The sequence below is a fragment of the Diceros bicornis genome, chromosome 7, assembly GCF_020826845.1.
Source record: "Diceros bicornis minor isolate mBicDic1 chromosome 7, mDicBic1.mat.cur, whole genome shotgun sequence".
Taxonomy (NCBI): Eukaryota; Metazoa; Chordata; class Mammalia; order Perissodactyla; family Rhinocerotidae; genus Diceros; species Diceros bicornis.
This window is the reverse complement of record NC_080746.1, coordinates 60,662,364-60,677,546: the sequence shown is the minus strand read 5'-3', so window position 1 is coordinate 60,677,546 and position 15,183 is coordinate 60,662,364. Positions and strand designations below refer to the sequence as shown.

General features: G+C 36.6%; 1 protein-coding gene and 1 pseudogene across 1 annotated transcript; one reads left to right on the top strand and one right to left on the bottom strand.

Moving 5' to 3' along the window:
• Positions 1-4,809: 4,809 nt before the first annotated feature.
• LOC131407993 (olfactory receptor 52D1-like) lies at positions 4,810-5,792 on the top strand. The gene is given in 2 exon segments (XM_058544574.1): positions 4,810-4,828; positions 4,831-5,792. Coding segments are annotated over 2 exon segments (981 nt in total).
• A 5,510-nt stretch (positions 5,793-11,302) lies between these two features.
• Positions 11,303-14,928, bottom strand: LOC131409039 (olfactory receptor 52E1-like; annotated as a pseudogene).
• Positions 14,929-15,183: the final 255 nt, after the last annotated feature.

Sequence of the window (15,183 nt, the reverse complement as noted above, 5' to 3'; positions counted from 1 at the left end):
TTCTGAGACTCAAGCAATCCTGCTTAAAGGCAGGTTCCAAACACCTGAGGAAGACTCATCTCCTCCCCACCCCCTTCATAAATTTTCCTGTTACTAAGATGTTAGCTCTAAAGACTTAGAATCTGAGTTCTAAACTCAAATCTCCAATTCCCAATGGTTTCTTTCCTTGACACCCTTGGGAGATTATCTCCACTCCATGACCATGGGAGCCTCAGAAATGGGGAAACACGTCTATAACTGAGTTCCTTTGGAAAAGCTGTAAGTCATGAGAGAAGTGAAGGCTCCATCAGGCCTGGTGGGTGCTCATCATAATTCCCACAGAACCCCTGGTGAGGTAAGGCAATGCACAATTGCTCATTTGTGTCATGGGCTAGCTGGACAACAGCTAGACAGAAGGTTTCAGAGCTGTAGTCAGAGCAAACAGGCTCTGAAAAAGAGGCTTGTGTAAGATTTCTTGGGATAACTGAGCCTATTTGGGTTTGTGGGCCCTGAATAGACTGCCTCTGCTTTACTCTGTTATGGGTTGGGATTAGGCTGCAATGTGCCTTGGGAATAAATTTGTGCATGGGCTTCTGTGCTTAGCACAGTACATCAGAGGAAGGCTGATGAAGGAAAGGATGGGAGTGAAGATGTATCAGTCATATTTTCTGAGCAAATCTATGATATTTGAGCAATGTTTCATGCTGCTCAAAGCCATCTTAAATGCATTATGTCATTTAACATTTATAAAACCCTATGGAATACACATCTGCTAATGGTTAATGTAAATATTACAAAATTTGTAATGATTCTTGAGTTCAAATTCCAGCTCTTTGAATTTATAGTGGACTAGCTTTGGGAAACTAAAATGAACACTCTTAGTTTGTTTTCATACCTGTGTTATATGTATGCTTACCTACCTAAAAACTCCCTTAAGGATTCAACAGGATAATGCCTGTAATGTAAATAATATAGTCCCTAATAGATGCTCAATTCATGTTGATTTATTTTACTTTTGTGAAGAGAAGGATAGGGATGTAGAATCTAGCCAGAAGACATTATAGATTATTTATTTTATTCCTCCTCAAAAGCAAATGTGAGTTTCTTCCCTTCTATTCTCTCTTTTTCCATCTTGTAGTCACACAAGGAAAAAAATGCTAATAGAATTCAATTTTGTTGTAAACTGCTCCGTGAGTATGTCTTAAAGATTTAATATTATAAAATAAATAATTAGTATAAAAATCATGTTTAAAAATTTAATGATTCAGGCAGTATTTATAGTATAAAAATAGTAGAAATAGTATAAACTGTTAATGCACTATAGTGTTTTGGGATTAGTGTGGGCTGTAATAAATTTATAGTGATTCCACTAGTTGTCTTAAATTTATATTGAAATTATTTATCAGAAAAATAATAACACTCTTTTACCTATTTTTCTCTTTTTCTTCATTCATTCATTGGAACAACAAGCAAATACGTAAAGAGATATGATCTCTGCCAAGTAACAATGTACAATATAATAAAGGAGAAAGACATGCAAAAATACAAAATATGATGTAACAAGAGACAGAAGATAGGTAGTGCACATACCAAAGGGACACTGAGGAGGGGCGTCAGTGATGCTTGAAGGTACCTAGAAAAATAATCTCCTAGGGGCTGGTATTTGAGTAGAGTCTTCAATTCTAATCAAGTTACTGAGGACTTCCATGTGTGAAGAAATACTAAGAAGAACCAAGACTCAAGGTCAAGACTTTCTTGAATTGAGTAGGTGACCAGTTCTCTATGCACAGAGATATGGGAAAAGGTATTTTAAGAGGTTAGAAAAATTCCTTAATATTTTACCAGACATGGAAAGTCGCAACGAGTTCGTAATTTCTTGGTTTGTATTTTTTATGATGAATACCGTTATAACTCTGCATTATTTATTTATTTACCTTAATCTATAGAGGTAACACACGAATATATAGAATACACTGGCACTGCTAAAAAATCAAACCATACTGATACAGCTAAATTATCCTTTGACTGTATTCTTTCCATCTATCACACGTTTTAGACTACTCTTAAGTTGCGTGTATATCCTTTTAATTGTTTTCTTGGTGTAAATATGTTTATATATTATGTATACACACACATATACACAAAAACATATATTTAATTTTCATGTGTTTCAATGTTAATGGAAAAATAAAATTTGTTTCATTTTTTATTTGTAGACTTTTTATATCAGTTTATATAAATATACTTTATTTATTCTGAGTGCTTCTGGGTACTTCATAATATAAATATGCCACAGATTTTTTAACAATATTTCTTTATGGATGGGCATTTTGAATGCTTCAACTCTTCTTCTATTAAAGGCTCTTTTACAATGGGAATCACTGTTTATACTTCCATGTGTATATGTGAACATTAGTTCCTAGGATGGCAAGTCGTTGAGTTGACCTACCAAAATTTTTTTTTAATAAGAATGGTTAGTATAAAATTTTCCCCTATAAATTCGGTCAACTTTCTCCTACAACTGTGCATAAGAGTTGCTTTTTAATCCACACATCACTAATGCTTATTATCAACAATCTTGATATTCTGTTAGTTAAAAATATAACGTATGGTTTGTATCACATTCATTTTATTTTAATCTCTCGATTGTAAGTAAGGATAAAATCTATGTTAAGGGATTGGACATTTGCATTCACTTCAGTGTGAATTTTTTCTCCACATAATTGGTCCACTTACTTTTTTATTGGAAAATATATTTAAATTATGCAAAGGGACATAAAAAATAGAAAGAATGAAGATTAAAGTGCATGAGAAATAGGAGAATGTTTGGAACCAAAAATATAGATAAAAGGATATAAAGTTTCATTTAAGGACAAAAAAGGTGAAAGTATGTAAAAATGCATTAACTCCATGAGTATAGACATAAACCTAATGGTAAAACAGGGTAAGACAGAGCTTTTGTCTAGTGACAAATATTTTCCCTCTGAAGTAAGAGCTCATCACTGAAAGTAAGTGCATTGACAGAGGGTTAATTAGGAAGAGAAAGGCTTAGATTTGGAGAAGTTCCTTTATAGAATTTAATAATAAGAGGGATTTTCAGCCAGTAATCATAATCAAATTAATGGTGATTATATTTTCGAATGTTAGATACAGAACAATTCTTATCTTCACTCTTACAGACACAAATGAAAAAAAGACTATCGCATCATTAGGGCAATTTGTCACTACAGTTAAGAATAAGGGGTCTAAAATAATTGTGTGGGCTAGAAATAAGTTTATCACTTCAAGGCTGCTTAAACTTATAGAAGTTATTTAAATTCTCCAAATATTAAACTGGAGATAAAATTTATGAATTAATATATGAAATGTTCTCAGGAAAACAACTGACTCACAGTAAGCATTTAGATATGTTAACTACTACATTAGTACAGAAATTTTCAATAATCTGGTTTTCCTGTACTACTCTCCTGTTCCAATTTATACTATGATTCAGAAATGCCATTTCATAGTCTTTCCAAAGCTCCTTGGCCCACATATGCAGCTGTTTCCATGCTCAAAAGAGAATTTCCATCGCTAGGGACTTTGAAGGCCAGCTAGCCAAAGTAAGCAGAAACTTTGGGTATGAAACTTCAACAACACGTTAAGAACAAAAATATTTTTCATCATTGTAATTCAGTATTAACGTCCAGTCTACTATACATATCCCAATCCCTATTTCAATGGACACTGATTTAAGAGTAATTTTTCTTGATCACAAAGACTCCATAATGTACAAGTATGTATAATAGTTGATAAAGTAAAATAAGTGTCTCAGTCAGGAACAGTGTCCATTGTGTTTCTAAAAAGAAGAAAAGGAAAAACAAACTGTCTATTAGGGGAGCAGTACCCTTCAAAATGTTGCTCTAATAGTCTTAAGAAATGAAACAAGTATAATCTGCAGATCACAGTATGGGGTAGAGGGGCAGATCAGTCAATATAGGAGAAGTATGCAGAGCAAACAATACATTATGAAGGAAAGCTTGGATGAATTAGACTGCCTATAGAGTGAATTTAGTCAAAAGCAAGTCATAAAGTTGTTTGACTAATTGGATACATGTAAGAAAGGAAGGAAGTTCAGAATACAGGTTATAATCATATTGTTGTAACTCTTGCCTGCTAAGGTCAAGAGAAAACACAAATTCTAGGGCCAGTGGAAAGTCATGAACAATGCAATGAGCTGTTCGTTTCCTCACACAACGTCATCAGACCCACTCCTGTCACCATCTTGAATGAGTCCCATGTTGGTGTGAATAGACATCCGTCTGGTCATTCCAAGACAATGAATGCATCCTTTCAAATTTCGGTATTTCAATTTTGAAGATACACCCTGTAACTCACCATGTCCCAAAACTATTATAACTGAAATTAAAAAAAAAATTGGAATCTATTTTCTACTCAAAATCTCCTATCATCTTTCCTGTTTCACTCTATTTTGTATCTTACAACTGCAATTTTCTTACTAAGTCGTCCAAACCAATGACTCTTACACATTCTTCAGCGTTCAATTAATATTGATTTCTTCTAGATGGAGGATTTTGGATTTTCAAATATTTAATTCAGATTTTTGTTACCTAGATATTTTCCCTCATTTAACATTTATAGATTATCCACACTGCAAATTACCACTCTGAAATAATATCTGACAGTCAGATGATGAAATAATTTCCATCTAAATATTTACAGACATTGTAATTACTCCATGGACTGCAATTCCCTGAATTTTGGCTTACTGAATGTATCGGATGTTTCAAAATTTATAAGTTATTATTTGTCTGCTTTAGAAGAAAATCCATGAAGAGAAAGCTAAAACATCGATGCTTACTATGTCAGCATACAATAAGACAGATGTCCATCCATCAACTTTCATTCTCATTGGCATTCCTGGATTGGAGGCTGCCCACATCTGGATCTCCATCCCCTTTTGTATGTTCTACCTTTTGGCCCTACTGGGAAACTGCTCTCTTCTCTTTATCATCAAGACAGACTCCAGCCTCCATGAGCCAATGTATCTCTTCCTCTGCATGCTGGCTGTAGCTGACCTTATTGTGTGTACTACAGCTGTGCCTAAACTTCTCAGCCTCTTCTGGTTCCACGATGGAGTGATTCCCTTTGAAGCCTGCCTCGCCCAAGTATTCCTGATTCACTCTTGCTCCACCATGGAGTCTGGCTTCTTCCTGGCCATGGCTTTTGACCGTTATGTAGCCATTTGTAATCCATTAAGACATTCAGCTATTCTGACACATTCTGAAATTAGGGGGATGGGTCTGGCTATTGTATTGCGGGGCACAGCACTTCTCAGTCCTCATCCCTTCCTGCTACGTTGGCTTCCTTACTGCAGAACCAATATTATTTCCCACACCTACTGTGAGTTCATGGCCCTCATCAAGATTGCCTGTGCTGAGACAAGAATCCACAGAGCCTACAGTCTCATTGTTGCCTTCCTTACAGGAGGAGTGGACTTCATATTGATTATTTGTTCTTATGTCCTCATACTCCACACTGTCTTCCACCTCCCATCCAAGAACGCCCGACTCAAGACCTTGGGCACCTGTGGCTCCCATGTCTGCATCATCTTAGTGTCCTACACTCCAGCCTTCTTCTCTTTTCTCACCCACAGGTTTGGACACTGGGTAGCTCCCCAAGTCCACATATTTGTGGCCAACATCTATCTTCTGGTCCCCCCCATGGTGAACCCTATTATCTATGGGGTAAGGACCAAGAATATACAGGACAGGTTCCTTAAGTTTTTCATTTTTTCAAAGCCTCTGAACTAAATACTTTTTATTGGTAAATAAGATCTGAACAAATGTCATATTATATGTTTTGAATATGTGGTTTCTTTATCAAGATCCTTTTTTAATTGTCTGAAGTCTAAAGTTTATCTATGAAAAATAACTCATCTAAAGATATATATTATGTTATAACAATTATTACATTGAGGAAGATATATTACCAGCTAGCATTCTGTCAAAATACGAAATTAATGTTTCCTTAAAAGATAACCACGGAGAATCATCTGAGGATAAAAACGAGAGAAATTTTACATCAGCATGATCTATAATCAAATATCTCTGGTTTACAATTTAAAACTTACGACCAGATGTAGAAATTTTCCTTTTTTTTGCCCAGTCCTTCCTCTCAGACTAAATGTCTTTCTTTCTCAAGTACATATTTCAACACTTTCCTAGGGAGAGTCTCTGTGCTTTCATTGTTATTGATAGTGCTCTCACTGCTCATACAATCCAGTGCTAACTCTCTGTTATCTTTTCATCTAAAGTTTTCTTTATTTCATCCTCTCTTGAATTATACTTTTCTAGATCCACGATTCCATTCTCTAGCTATTTGAAGTCATTATCCTACAGTCTTCTGGAATCTATTATTACTCTGAAGAAATCTGTTGTTGGTCAAATTGACATTAATTTGTAGATAATCATCTTTTCTCTCTATCATTGCATTCTATTTTTTCTTTAGTGTTCTATAATTTTGCATGAATAAATCTCATAGGCATTATGATAAGTGTTAAAACTCAGTCACAAAAAACTCTGTATGATTCTGCTTAAATGAAACTTTAGAAAATGCAAAACTATAGTAAAGGTAGAGTTTAGGCATCCAAAGTTCCTAGATGATTCCTAGATGTGGTTAAAATTGAGCTGCAGTTGTGCAAATTGAGGCATAGAGAAATTAGTTGACCATTGAGAAAATATTTTAGTGAAGTACTTCAAACTTCAAGCTAAAAATGTGAAGACAATCAGCATTTATTAAAGATTTACTAGGTCCCAAGTTCTTTATTGTGTGTTTTGTATACATAACCACTTAAATCTCACAAAATTTTTTAGAGTTAAATTATCATAAATACCCATATGATAAATAGCTCAACAAGCTCGCATTTAATGGGCTAGTGAGTAGAGGAGCTAGGATTTGAATTCTGTCTAGCTCTAAAGGCACCGTTTCCTTATAATTTTACAATGATCACATATATAACCAAATCTCACTGAATGGGGCTCTCAGGAAAACAGCTTCTCACAGGCTTAGGTGTTAAAATTGTTGCTACTGCTCATTCCATCCTCCATTACCACCTTGGATTTAGATCCAATTAGCCGATGTTTAATTATTGACTAGAATTCATTGGGGATACGGAGATGCTTAAGGGAAGGTTTATAATTAGTTTTAGCATCTGAGACGTACACAAAAAATATGTATCCTTTTTTTCATATATATTCCTGAAAAGATTGAGATTAAAAAAAGGTGTAGCAAATCTGAGTTTAAAATATCGTCTTTCTTAGTGATGAAGATTATTTTGGAAGCCCTAGTTTGGTTAGAGAGTCACTGAACACTCTAACTAAACCCCAGAATTAAGTATATATTCCTAATCAGAGCAAGAAGACTTAGCACTTGGAGGAGCATGGGATAACATATGACTTCTTTAGAAAGTCTAATTACCAAGAAGTGTCTGTGTGTGGGGGAAGTGTCTTAAACTTACTCAGTTTATTCTCACCAAATGTTCAAATCTACAGCTTTTCCCTAGCACATAGTGAATAAGGGTGTGGGAAAAGGGTGGGTGTTATGAAACATGGACATCAAGATTAGGGTAGAAACATTTCACTCAAGTAGTTTCATAAAGTTGATTCAGGCATATAAACATTTCTTCTCAATATTATAACATCTAATACTTAAATAGTGCTTACATTCTCATAGTCCCTCCTCAGTTCTTTACATACATTAACACATTAAATTCTCATCAAACTGGACATTATTTTTAGCATTAATGTCCTCAATTTACAAATAAAGAAACTGAGAGATAGAGAAATTAGTTGACTTTCTCATGCTCACAGAGATAGTAAAAAGTCAAGCCAGGATTTGAACCTAGGATGATTGTCACCAGGTTTACATTCTTAACCACCACCACTGTATCTAGTTACATTACATTATGATATATCAATGTGGAAAGTGCTATGATAGAAGTGGAAAATAGATAATCAGTCAAGGCTAACTAGAAAGCTTAGAAAGTTTAAAAAGTCAGAAAATATAAGACAATAGGAACATCAGATAGGTAATGAAACAAAGTTACCTGTGGATTAGGTCAAGTCAGGTGTGTGTGTGTGTGTGTGTGTGTGTGTGTGTGTGTGTGTGTGTGTTGGGGGCAAGGTGGTGTCCACTTTTGAGTTAGCCAATTCTGCATTCAATCATCTCACTTCCTAAAGATTATCTCATTTTTTCATGGACCAATTTGATTAATAATCACACCTTGACTTTCAGAATGACAGTTCTCAAAATTTAGAAGACCTGAAGCCTCTTGAAAATATAGATTGCTCAAGCCGACTCAAAGATCATTAGATTCAAAAACTTCCGCAGTGTATCCCATAAGTAAAATTCCATTTGCTCTTCATCAAGCATCTGGCTATTTTGATTCAGTGGCCCACAGTCCATGCTTTGAGAAACACAGATGTAGGAAGCTGAGGATGGACACACAGGTGTCCTTCCACTCAGAGGATACAACATGATTGAAAATTCCTACCAGGACTTACAGTTTTCACTTAGAATATAGAAATATTGTTAGTCAAGACTTTATGAAAAAAATATGCTGGATAATTAAAAATATTCACCATTTTCTTGAACCTGTCAGATAACTGAAATCACAGAGTAACTGAATAACCAAAATCTAAGGAAGGAGATGGAACTCCCAAGAGAGATGGAACAGGACCCCACGCTCACTAGGGGCAGATGCCAGATGCCATGCAAGCCAGTAGAAAGAATTTGGTAAAATTGTTAAACAAATTTCTCAAAGCTGAGTGGACCTATGTGAGAAAATAGAATGGCTGGGAGTCATGAGTGTGTGACACAAAGGAAAATTCACACCCACTTGGGTTTTTCTCCCTAGACCTGGACCAGGTACTCAGGAGCAAGTCTGATGGCAGGACTAGAGGCCTGAGAAGGCCTTCATTGTGGAAAAGGCCTGGTAGAGGGAATAGCAGCCTCTGTAGAGTGGGAACAGCACTTCACCTAATTCTCCTCCCCTAAGGAACTACAGCCTTCAGCCACCAGGGGAAGAGCACAAGTGAAGCCCCATTGCTGCTGAAGGAAGGGAGCAGAAACAAACTCTATAACCCTGGGCTGGGGCAGATTCATCAGAAGACTCCCATAGCACTTGAGGCCAGGCAGAATCAGTAAGAAGACCCCGGAACACAGCACTGCCTAAGACCAACTATAACAGCACAAGCGGTAATATAATATGCCCTAGCTCCCACCACCAGGCTAGCTGGATTCAAGAAACAAGTAACCGAGGCCGGCTCCGTGGCTTAGCGGTTAAGTGCGCACGCTCCACTGCTGGTGGCCCGGTTCGGATCCTGGGTGCGCACCGACGCACCGCTTCTCCGGCCATGCTGAGGCCGCGTCCCACATACAGCAACTAGAAGGATGTGCAGCTATGACATACAACTGTCTACTGGGGCTTTGGGGGGGGGGAATTAATTAATTACTTAATTAAATAAAAATAAAAAAAGAAACAAGTAACAGGGTTCTACTCCTGAGGGAGAGTCAGGAACACAGAGAATGGCCTTATCTGTGGCATAGGAACAAAGGGAAGATCTAAGGCTGATAGTGAGGTAGACATTGAGAAAAACCTTCTGACTCATTTGTCCACAACCTAAACACAAGGTTAAGTGAATGTGAATCCTGTGATGCATTCACTGAGGACATTTATAGCAATAGGAGGAAGAAATGGATGACCTGAATAGTCATTTACCTACAAACGAAGTTGAATCTGTAGTTAGCAATCTTCTAACACAGAAAACTCCGGGCCCAGATGGCTGCATTGGTGAATTCTATCATACTTTTAAAGACTAAATACCAATTCTCCACAAATTGTCCAAAACATTTAAACAGAGTGACCACATTCCAAATCATTCAAGACATAATTGGGGCCATATAATTAGAGTTCATTTCAAAGTAGAAGAAATGGATGTAAAGGGATGAATTCAGTGTCACAATAAGATCTCAGGAAAAGCCACTTGTACCTATAATTACACAGCATAACTGATGAATTATTTTCATAAATTTTCAAGTTCAAGGTGTGATGTTGATTAATATAAACGCCCCTGAAGAATTTATATCATATTTTCTGTTGCAGTAAAAAGCAGTAGGATTTTTTTTCTAAAGCGCATTTGACAGAATATGAGTGTCATGGGATGAGCTAAGGAGCATTCTGAAGCCAATATCAAATGAATGTTTGTTTATTAGAAGTACAATGATGTACACCTGAAACTTTTACAATGTTATAAACCAATGTTACTGCAATAAACAAAAAATTAAAAAAAAAAAAAAGCTCTGAGAAGTCCTGCAATAAATATATAGCTAAAAACTTAAATTTATTGGCCAAGATTTTCCCTTGAATTCTTTCTACAAATAATGTCAATAATGCCGCATAGCACTAGAGAATGCTGAGTGAGGTCACATGGAACTAGGGTTCTATCTTAAACACACAAACACACATACACACACACGGTTGGTAATACTGGACTTGGACCATCACGAAGACTTCCAACATTCCATAACAGTGCAACTCCTCTACAAAGTGGCAAAAGAAGACACAGAGACAAAACTGTTTGAAAAAGAATTGTTTGTTTCAAAAGAGGTATCAGTAGGTCAGATTCTATAAGTACTTGTCTATCAAATAAACAATATAATACATCATTAAAACAAAAAAGACTACAAATTTACTAAGGTTGTCAAGTTTCTGCAATTCTGTTCATGGTGGAAAATATCCACCTTGCTCACATCATATATTCACTCATATATTCACAAAGTCATTCTTCCAACATTAACGTGGCAAAGTCAAGAATAATATTCTTTTTGACGGGGAGTCCAAGCATATGAGAAATACTCCAGCATGTATTATTTTGGGGGCCAGTACTAGTCAGGGTGATGCACTATGTTTGTTTAAATCAGGATATGAAGGGCTTTATACTTTTTGTTCATTTATTTGTGTGTGTGTGTGTTTTTTTTTTTGGTTGGTTTAGCTTTAAACTGACAGTGACTGTGGAATGTGACATGCTCAGTCATAATGGAAGCAGAACAAAGAATTGATTTTCTTCCAAATGAGAAGTCCAAATGATTTCCAAACAATGGACAATTATAAAATACTTTTGTTCATGCATTTGACATGGGCTTAACTTTCCTTTTCTGGGTTTGAGATTGAGGCTGTCAGGCCTCCCGTAAGATAGACCTGCTTAACTTCCACATGTTCTGATTCCATTCTGAACACAAAAAATTAGTGTCACTCTCTTGTTTAATCTGATTCTTCACCAGAGCTATGTTCTTTTCTTGGAAAATACTTCAGCACCTGTTCTCTAATCTGTTTAGTTCTGACACCATAGATTACCGGGTTGAGAACAGGTGGAATGACTACGCAGAAATTGGCCAGAAGGATGTGGATGCAACGTGGTATATTCTGGCCAAAACTATGGGTCATGAATGAAAAAAATGCAGGGGTGTATAAAGCCAACGTGACACACACATGAGAGCCACAGGTGCTGAGTGCTTTGAGCCAGGCATCATGGGAAGGCAGCCAAAAGACAGCACGAAGAATCTGGACATAAGAGACGACAAAGGCTATGAGGTCAAACATCAGGATAGAAATGGCACATAAGCCATAGATGATGTTGACCCTGATGCTGGCACAGGATAGGCGGGCAATGCCCATGTGCTCACAGTAAGTGTGAGGGATAATGTGGTGTCCACAAAATGGTAACCGTAGGATGAGTAGAACAAAGGGTATGACAAAAGACAAAGGTCTCAGTAGGATTACCAAAGTTATGATGAATACCACCTTGTTTGTCAGCACCAGTGTATAGTGAAGAGGGTTACAGATGGCCGCACAATGATCATAGGCCATGGCCACAAGAACAGCTGACTCCATGCCAGTGCATAGATGGATGAAGAACATCTGGATGAGGCAGCTCTCAAAAGTGATTTCTCTCAGATTGAATCAGAAAATGCAAATCATCTTGGGGATGGTGGATGTGGACAGGCCCAGGTTAATAGATGACAGAATGGCCAAGAACTAGAACATGGGCAAATGGAGGCTACTCTCAGTCTGAATCACAGAAAGGATGCTGATATTCTCAAGTACAGCTGTCAGGGACACAGCAAAGAATGGGAAACCAATCTAGAGATGCATATGTTCCAGCACAGGGATCCCCCGAAGGAGGAAAGAGTAAGGATGAAATAGGGTGATATTAAGTGAGGCTTTCCTTCTGGGATCTTTTTAGTGAAATATATTGTAGACCAAGTGCCTGCCATTCAGTAAGCATTTCTCACCCTTGCTTAGTGTACACAGGAAATGAAGAAAATAGTGAAACTTCTATCATATTTACTCATATTGCTCATAGAAACCTGAAAGTATATGAAATTTAAAGGTAAAATGTGGCCACAATATTTCAATTGTACTTCACCAGATCCATCCAATTAAATTCAATATTTTAGTTCAACAAACATTGATTGGGTTTCTACAACATATGTGCCAAATGCTAAGATTGATCACAAAAGATGAGTTAGAGAAGGTTCTTTTCTTGGTGCAACTTAAAGTTTTAGTGGTTGAAACAGTTATACAAGTCAGCCATCTAATTTAATAAAATAATCTTTAAGATAAAGTTATTCCTTTGCTATTTGGGTATACAAATATTTCCCTGAAAATCTTGATTATTATTTTATAGAAAAATTGTTTGATTTATGACTATATACTTTATGCACAAAGTATGAACATAGCTTAAACACGCTGACAACCATTATGAATCTGTAAGTATCGCATTTCTGAGGTGAACATATATATTTCACTCTTTAAAGAAATCATAAATGCAGCAAACAAGAACTTTCTAAGACAATTTTGGATATGTGCAGGCCTCCTAGTTTAAGTCCCCCCAAAACATTTCTTATGACACAGTTATCTTCTGTTCTCTCCTTCCTTGCTGGTGCCAATATCAGAGAACAAATCTGCCTTGAGGTTTTATTTATGAAGCCATGGAAAACCTCATGTCAGGATAATCCTCAATCTGGGTCTGCTTAGAATGAAATGTACACATTCCTCTTCATTTCTGTTCTGATGATAGGCAAATTTAAGTGTCTTCCTCCTGATGACAGTCCAGAAAGAAACACAGATTTACACATGTGCATGTATACATTAATGTTCTGGTCCATAGACTATCACAAAATTGTCAGGTAAAGTGATCTAATTTACACACACCATTCCTTGAAACTTAATCCATCATTTCTCTTACTATATGTTGTCACCAATATATACCAACTTAATGACTCTAAGAACACTACAATCAAGAGCTCTTTCTTTCTCTTTCACACACACATACACGCTCTCTTTTGATAGATAGATAGATAGATAGATAGATAGATAGATAGATAGATAGATAGATAGGAATATCTATCTACTCTACACACATGAGAAAGAGGGTCTGGTACTTAAAAGTGCTCAGTAGAAAAAACAGTAACCAATATTAGGAGAATTATCATGCTCAGGAAAGTAAATCTAACCCATTCCATAAGGAGGCTATCTCCTTACAGACATAAGAAGATTGGAAGAACTCATAGGGAGGGCTGAAGTAAGAAGTGTTACCCTTATAGATCACTTTTGATGTACTTCTCTCCCTTATAGATGGAATCAAACCTTTTCTTTGTTCCTCTTCTCAGTATTCTATGAGACTCCAAAGCACTATGCAAAGCAGGAACAAGCTTCATTAGACAGATAAACTGTATTAGAACAGTATTTCTGGGAGGGAAAGCATGTGTACGTGTGCATGCTGTATGTATGTGTCTTGGGAGGGTGTATGCCAGCTTGGATCTTGGACAAATTACTTAAGACATCCTAGAAAGGAGAAGTTCATCACAGATACAAGGAGGAGACAACAAACTTAGTTAAGATAATTAGTGAAAGGCAAACAAATTGCTAAATTGACAAAATAGAAGAGGGATTTTAAGAAAGAAATATGAACCAGGTAGAAAACTATCCCTAATTTGAACAGAGTTGACTATATGAAAGGAATGACATTTAAATCAAAGGATTTGGGAAAAAGATAAAGTAGAATCCTATAATTATATTTCTTTTCTGTGACTTGTGTTCAGCTAATTTAGAGTTTAGTGTGTGGCAAATGGCATAATGTTTAGAACTGACATTACATCTGATTACCCTATCCTAAGACATTTTTACAGACATTTGCACTACACACTTGGAGACTGAACCATTCCAAAATGATTAGGACTACTTCCTAGTTGGAGGAAAGAAGCAAGTGGTTTAGTTGTGTTTTACTAGGTTGTAATTGGTGAAAGAGAATTTCTGAGTATTTGAAGGTAAGTTCATTTATGGTTCTGCCTCCGTGTCAAACATAGTCTGAGGATGGGGGCATTTAGCCAACCTTTAAATTAGAATAGAAAGTATTGAAGGAGAGATAACAGGGAGAAAGAGGCAGAAAACATGAAGAGAAAAAAACGTGACAGATCAGTAAATAGGCAGGATCCAGGTCAGTGAGGTGCTCCAGTGCAGAGAATGTCAAGGGTGTCAAAAGATATTCTAGCTGCACACAGAGGTTGTATAAGAATGTACTAGAAAGAAAGAAGGCAGTAGTTGCTTAGGTGTATGTAAGAGATTATGCCAACACAGTGTTACAGTCAGTTCCCTTATCCACTTCACTCAGTCAGGAAGGTTTCCTTTCTTCTCCCTATCCTATCACCTACCACTCTTTTCCTTTTGCTCAGCTACCATAGATAAGGATCCATACATCTAAAACCTTACTTACCAGCAGCGACATCTGGAGAGGTTAGCAAATTTCCCCTTTCATCCTTCTGAACTCCATAGGCAGGAGGATTTTTTATACTGTGGCCACACTCTCCAGAGTGAGAAATTTGCATACATTAGAACCTTCTGGGGATGGTGGGGACTATAAAGCTCTGAAATCTGAAGTAACTTTTTCCAGTGAAATAGGATGTCACCAGACATAGATAGCCCATGTCCTGATACTGGGCTCAGACTTCCAAATTCAAGATTAATGCATTTCCAGGGAGGCAATTATTATTTTTTTAATTTTGTGAAATCCTTAAACATTCTTTTCAACAGGGTTCCTGGAATTGGTTCTAGGCTCTTAATCCTGAACTCCTCAAAGTGGA